Raw genomic sequence first — 7,500 nt, forward strand, 5'->3', positions numbered from 1 at the left:
AAGAGCGGGGTAGTAGTTGCGCTGAGAACGATAGCACGCTTTTCTGTACCTCTCTTCGTTTTAACTTTCTGAGCGTGTTTTCAATCCAAACATATCATATCTATATTTTTTTGGAATCAGGAACCGACAAGGAATAAGATGAAAGTGTTTTTAAATTGATTTGAAAAAATTGATTTTGATCATAATCTTTATATTTTTAATTTTCAGAGCTTGTTTTTAATCCAAATATGACATATTTATATGTTTTTGGAATCAGAATATGATGGAGAATAAGATGAACGTAAATTTGGATCGTTTTATAAAAAAAAGTTTTTTTTACAATTTTCAGATTTTTAATGACCAAAGTCATTAATTAATTTTTAAGCCGCCAAGCTGAAATGCAATACCGAAGTCCGGGCTTTGTCGGAGATTACTTGACCAAAATTTCAACCAATTTGGTTGAAAAATGTGGGTGTGACAGTGCCGCCTCAAGTTTCACGAAAAGCCGGATATGACGTCATCAAAGACATTTGTCAAAAAAATGAAAAAAACGTCTGAGGATATCATACCCAGAAACTCTCATGTCAAATTTCATAAAGATCGGTCCAGTAGTTTGGTCTGAATCGCTCTACACACTCACACAGACACACACACATACACCACACCCTCGTCTCGATTCTCCCCTCTACGTTAAAACATTTAGTCAAAACTTGACTAAATGTAACAACAACAACAACAACGGGGCGGGGATGTAGCTCAGTCGGTAGCGCGCTGGATTTGTATCCAGTTGGCCGCTGTCAGCGTGAGTTCGTCCCCACGTTCGGCGAGAGATTTATTTCTCAGTCAACTTTGTGTGCAGACTCTCCTCGGTGTCCGAACACCCCCGTGTGTACACGCAAGCACAAGACCAAGTGCGCACGAACAAGATCCTGTAATCCATGTCAGAGTTCGGTGGGTTATAGAAACACGAAAATACCCAGCATGCTTCCTCCGAAAACGGCGTATGGCTGCCTAAATGGCGGGGTAAAAAACGGTCATACACGTAAAATTCCACTCGTGCAAAAAACACGAGTGTACGTGGGAGTTTCAGCCCACGAACGCAGAAGAAGAAGAAGAAGAAGAAGAACAACAACAACAACAACAACAACAACCATGAAATACATACGTGGAAAAAAATGGCTGCTACTTGTACTTCCGAAACATTTAACATCAACATATTAATTGACAATATTCCTATGACAACAAGTGTCTTCGTCTGATTGCATAATTAATACATTTTTCAAGGGATTTACATCGTATGGAGTCTCTACATCTTAACACTGAAAAATTGGCCTATTTCCAAAACTATTAAGAAATCTCATTCTCAAATCAGAATACAATGGACAGTGTAATACAAGTGGTGTCCGTTCTCTTCCACATTTCCACAAAAAAAGCAACCAGGAGCTGCGACGCAATCGCTGTACCTATTCAAATGTTCACTAATTGTAAAAACACCTAATCTAAACTGGGCTAGCGAAACTCTAAAACAATAAATGTTAACATTTCAAATATAAAGTTCAACTGCCAAAACGTCTTTAAACGTAAAATAAAAACTGTAACGATCTTTTAAACGAATTGTTTCTGCCCATTCCTGCTTAAAGATGTCCATTAATCTTAATTCAAATACGCGCATAAACATGTTTCTGTTGGAGCCAGACGAAATAAAAACCTGTTTTTGACACTATCAATCAAATATCAGATGCCCAACACTTTCTTCCGTTTCCGTCCCAATTTTGTTTATTTTTTATTTTTTTTTAACAAACATGGTAACTGTGTGTTTTCTGTTGTACACATACTTTCTCATTTACATGCGGTGCAGAAAAAACTCATTATGTTAACTTTTACATTATACAAAAGGACTAAAAATAGTCATACATGAAACTATATACGTGTCAACATGTGTAGCATCAGAATGATCATATGTTATCATATATTGATCTATTCAAAAACAATATTCGCATCAAAACATATGCCTGTCTTTACCTTAAATCAGCGACGATAAGCAATAAGTTGTTTCTAATTTTAAAAGAATTTTGTTTGCCTGTTTTGTGTGTGTTTGAAAGAAATATAATTGACTGTTGTGCTGAAATGGCTCCTGTTTGATAAAGGGAGAACCTGATCAATGTACATGCCATGTATTCAATGTGTGTTTATATCATTACATGCTGCAGACACATTTTTCTTTGCACAAACACAGGAATACTTAAAAATAATTCAAAAGAATTGTTGTACAGTCTGAAGCTTATGTCCAGCAGAGGAGATCAACAAATACAATTTGTACACATGCTGTGAAAAACAAAAAACAAAAGTGAAAAAAAAAAGAAAACAAGAAATTCCTCCGAGGTAGGAAAAACACCCCCGTCCTTACCATTCTCACTGCCACCAACTGAGAAGGTTATTTGCCTTTGACCATTAATATGTCCCTCTATAAGTCCTTGTAGAATCTTAATCCACCAATAACTCCCTAACCGTGTGTTTGACTGGTCCCAATTTTTGTAAGGACCGTCTCAGGAATGTATATAACCTGTTCACCAAGTTTGGTGACGATCGGTCCGTTCATTCCTGAGATCTATATGCGAACATAAACACACAAACAAACAAACAAACACATCGACCGAATCCTATACACACCCCTATACCGGGGGTGTCAAAACCCAACAGCAACCCCCAAGCTGAACTGAAAAGCTATAGGGCGATTTGAGACAGTTTTTTGTTAGATATATTCCCTTTAAGCGACCGAGTGGTGACTTGATCGCGTTGATCTCAATCTATCTATCGAAAGTTATTGGCAGGAAATGCGTTTTTAGATTGTCGAGATCTCAGTCCAGTTCACACAAGGATTTGACCTGGAGTCAAGCACTGGCAAAAAGCAACATGAATCAAATCATCTTTAAAGTTGACCCGCCTATGAAGTTCACTCGTGTTGGGAATTTACAGGTGAACGTCAGGTTATACGAACCTTTGTCCTTTCGTAATAAAGTTCAGAGATAAGAAAATAAAAAAATTAATAAAGATTAAAAAAAGGACTACAAAACATGGGGGGGGGGGGGGGGGAAGTAAAGGAGGTAGTTTGTAAAATGGAAACAGCAAATGAGTGTATTTGGACCAAAGATGCAAACACGTCCAATAAATAAGCTCATTGCAGTTGGGATGAAATAATTAAAACAAATAATCAACCCAAATAAGTCTTCATGTATTAGCTTCAACAGTTAGGCTGGTTTATCGCACCTTTCAATGGCGTAGGGGTGACGAATATTCAGTACGTACCTAATCAAAATGAAGTGTGTCGTGCCCGTCTTCCACGCAACCTCTATATTCACGATCTTCACGTGTGGGTCAAACAAGAGTCATCCAATCGGCATGAGCCACGTTCGCTTGAAATCAATCATCTGTGATTATAAACACACCAGGCACAGAACCAGATTTCAACACAGCCTCTCGGACTGAACAACAGACAGCACCATCTAACATTTGAATCAGACGTGAAAACATTCTCGCAACATAACTCTTCTTTCTAATTCGTGTTAAAGACAGACAGAGTCGCTGCCGCTTTGTGATTGTTGCAACATGCTGAAACTGACTTTACTTCGTCTGCTTTTCGTTCCAACACTTTGGGCTGAAGACATCATCCGACATGAAGGTGATTTATTTTACATGCGTTTGTCTCTGTGACTGCAGCTATGATAACTAATACAAACAGATGTCAAGGTTAAACTTTTATTACGTCTGATATGGTCGGGCGTGAAGTACATTCCGATTCCGCCATTTGCGTAACCGTCTTCACCGATACCGTCATCTCCGTTACCGTCTTTTCCAATACCGTCATCTCCGTTACCGTCTTTTCCGATACCGTCATCTCCTTTTCCGTCTCTTCCGATACCGTCATCTCCGTTACCGTCTTTTCCGATACCGTCATCTCCTTTAGGCCTACCGTCTTTTCCGATATTGTCATCTCCGTTACCGTCTTTTCCGATACCGTCATCTCCGTTACCGTCTTCTCCGATACCGTCATCTCCGTTACCGTCTTTTCCGATACCGTCATCTCCGTTACCGTCTTCTCCGATACCGTCATCTCCGTTACCGTCTTTTCCGATACCGTCATCTCCGTTACCGTCTTCTCCGATACCGTCATCTCCGTTACCGTCTTTTCCGATACCGTCATCTCCGTTACCGTCTTTTCCGATACCGTCATCTCCGTTACCGTCTTCTCCGATACCGTCATCTCCGTTACCGTCTTTTCCGATACCGTCATCTCCGTTACCGTCTTTTCCGATACCGTCATCTCCGTTACCGTCTTTTCCGATACCATCATCTCCTTTACCGTCTTTTCCGATACCGTCATCTCCGTTCCGGTCTTTTCCGATACTGTCATCTCCGTTACAGTCTTTTCCGATACCGTCATCTCCGTTACAGTCTTTTCCAAGTTCAAGTTCAAGTTTTATTAGTCCATAACCCCTGAGGGCATTTTGAACAATAAATACAATCAATATAATCATGATATATGCTAATATAGTAAATAAAAAGAATTAAAAAAATATGAAAAACTGTTACAGATTCTTTAAATAAAGTCCAAAATATTCTTTAGCAGATTCTTTTTCTTATTAGCAAACAACTTTTTAAATTTAAGTGCATTAGTTTTTTTCCAATAGTAAGGTAGTAACAACTCAGCACTTTCTTCTTTGAAAAACTCACAGACAAATAAATAATGGAATTCATCACCTATGTCTCGTGATACACATTTGGTTTAAGTTCTTTCTGACCTCGGGATGTTAAGATAACGTTCTTTCTGTACAGGCAAATTGTTGTTTAATGTTCTAAACTTCATCATTGAAACACATTGCTGATATGGCAGGTGTGTGACATAGTCTTCACATGCACAAATATCTTTAAACATTCGATAATTCCAAAACATTTTTTTTCTCCCAATTTCTGTAAACCATTTGTGGATATACTGGTCATACAAGCTTCTTTTTACTTTATTTTCAAACCATGCACTTGAGTATTGAACATTTTCTTGAAACGTCCAAAGGCTTGAGAGACCAATTTCATTTAAGTTTTTTTCAATAAAACATAAATAATTAGATTCAATCATCTTGTTGATATACAATTTATAAGTAAAACAATACACAATACTTGACAATTTATTTTTATGAATAGGACTAATCAGTTTATACCAATAGCAAAGCATTCTACCTTTCATATTAACATCTAGTGGATATCTTCCAAGTTCACCAAATATCATAGCATTTGGAGTTGATTTTTTTAGTTTGAAAACAATTTTATAAAAACGCAATTGAAGTTTAGTAGCAAGTTCACAGGAAGCAAAACCTACCTCACAACCGTATAGTAACATTGGAGCAATCATTTTATCGAACAGGTCAACTTGTATATCCACAGGCAGTGACAATTGTCTACAAGTACGCAAAAGAACAAACATTGCCCTTGAGGCACGATTATATAGATTCTTCTGTGCGACTGAAAATGTATTATTATAATTAATTTTAAGTCCCAAGTACATTACATCAAACACTACTTCGATTAAATTGCCATTATACGTAAACAATGGTTTATTTCTAATTTTACCTCTGGAAAAAACTATAACTTTCGTTTTGTTTACATTAATATTTAGACGCCATTTTAAACAGTATTCGTGCATTTTGTTTAAACATTCTTGCAGGTTGTTTTCAGACTCTGAGCAGATCACAGTATCATCCGCATACAGTAATAAAAACATTTGAAACAAAGCATGTACATCAGTATCATCCATTCCAACCACAATAGCCTCTCTTGACATAGATTGTAAACCATTACTGTTTTCCAACAGAAAAGGCTTTAGATCATTTAAAAATAGAGCAAAAAACAGCAGTGACAAGTTTTCCCCTTGTATAACTCCACACAAACTGGGAGAATATCCAGAGCACTCACTATTAACTTTACAATACAATACAATACAATACAATACAATAACTTTACTAATCTCTAAAAGAGAAATTGCATTGCTGAGCTTTAACGCAAGACTTGGCATTTTCGTACATATTTCTTACAGTTTTTAAAAACTTCCCATTAACATCAGAACTAACTAATTTCTCCCATAAAAATGCACGGCGAACTTTGTCAAACGCTTTGTTATAGTCTACAAATGCACAAAACAGTCGCTTTTTTTTGAGAAACAAATTTAATATACAATGCAAAGTAAAAACATGGTCTAGTGTTGAAAAACCTGTGCGGAAACCTGTTTGTTCTTGACCTAATTTTTTATTACTCTCCAAAAAGTTTGATAACCTAGCATTTAAAATTGCACTGAAAAGTTTTCCGAAGCAACTGAGTATATAGTAATTCCTCTATAATTTGTGGGGTCAGCTTGGGAGCCTTTATTTTTGTACAATGGAATAATTTCACCTACAGCCCATTGTGTTGGAACCTTTCCTGACTGCAAAACAACATTAAACAACAATACATCAATATCAATCATTCGATCATGTGACGCTTTTAAATACTCATTAATTATTTTATCCTGACAGCATGCCTTATTGTTTTTCAGCTTGTCTATACATTTGATAACTTCCTCCTTTGTAAAAGGTGCATTAAGAAATTCATTATTTGCTTCATTTAAAGGTTCATTACTATCATCCATTTCATTTTAATCACACTCTTGTAGTTTAGTGAAATGTTCGAAAAACTCATAACAAGTTGGATAGTCAGTTTTGGAATTATCTTTTTTATTTTTATTTTTATTTAGAAGATTCCAGTATGCTTTCGGGTCAGTACTTCTTAACTTTCTCAAAGTTTTAACGAACTCATTATGATACAACTTGCATTTCTTTTTTTATTGTCTTTATGTATTCTTTAAAAGCACTCTTTTTATGTTCATTGAACACATTTTTAAAGCGTCTTGCTTTGTTTTTCGCACATAAACATATTTTTCCTTTCTCTTTGCAAATTGCACTAAACCATGGTTGTTGCAGTTTGAATTTCTTTGAACGTGTCTTTTTTCATAAATTTTTGTTCTTTAATTACACCGATTTTCTCAGCAGAACAATTTAAAATATCACACATCTTATTAGTAACACTATCAACGTCATCTGTTGTCGTACTCTCACTTGTAGCTAGCATATTTTGCAATTTAGTTTCAACAGTATAAATATCATACTCATTCAGATTAACTACAAAAGCTAACTTGGTCCCATTGTTATTATCCCATTTTGGTTTTGTGTACTTGTTATCCTTTTCTCTACTTTTAGACAGCAAATCTTTTCTTCTTTTTTTTCACATCGTCTGCTAGGCAATCATTAGCGCGTACTTCATTCTGTTTTAATAAATGCAAAACAACAGGACAGTGTACGTCAGAATACATTTCACAAAATTCCATCACAGAAAAATATTTAATTTTCGAGAACAAATCTTTTGACAGGATGCAATAATCAACAACGCTCTTATCCTTACATGTGCATTTACCAACCCCTGTATCATCGCCAACTCTAC

At 36.1% G+C, this 7,500-nt stretch overlaps 1 protein-coding gene across 1 annotated transcript in view; it reads right to left on the reverse strand.

The window, feature by feature from the left end:
• The window catches only part of LOC138980782 (mucin-22-like), a 9,503-nt gene that overhangs the window by 1,512 nt on the left and 491 nt on the right, over window positions 1-7,500 (reverse strand). Inside the window, exon 2 of the mRNA XM_070353674.1 lies at window positions 3,769-4,432. Within this exon, the coding sequence (XP_070209775.1) occupies window positions 3,769-4,432 (664 nt within the window). The remainder of the gene's footprint in view (window positions 1-3,768; window positions 4,433-7,500) is intronic.

The sequence above is a fragment of the Littorina saxatilis genome, linkage group LG11 (assembly GCF_037325665.1).
Source record: "Littorina saxatilis isolate snail1 linkage group LG11, US_GU_Lsax_2.0, whole genome shotgun sequence".
In the NCBI taxonomy this organism is placed as follows: Eukaryota; Metazoa; Mollusca; class Gastropoda; order Littorinimorpha; family Littorinidae; genus Littorina; species Littorina saxatilis.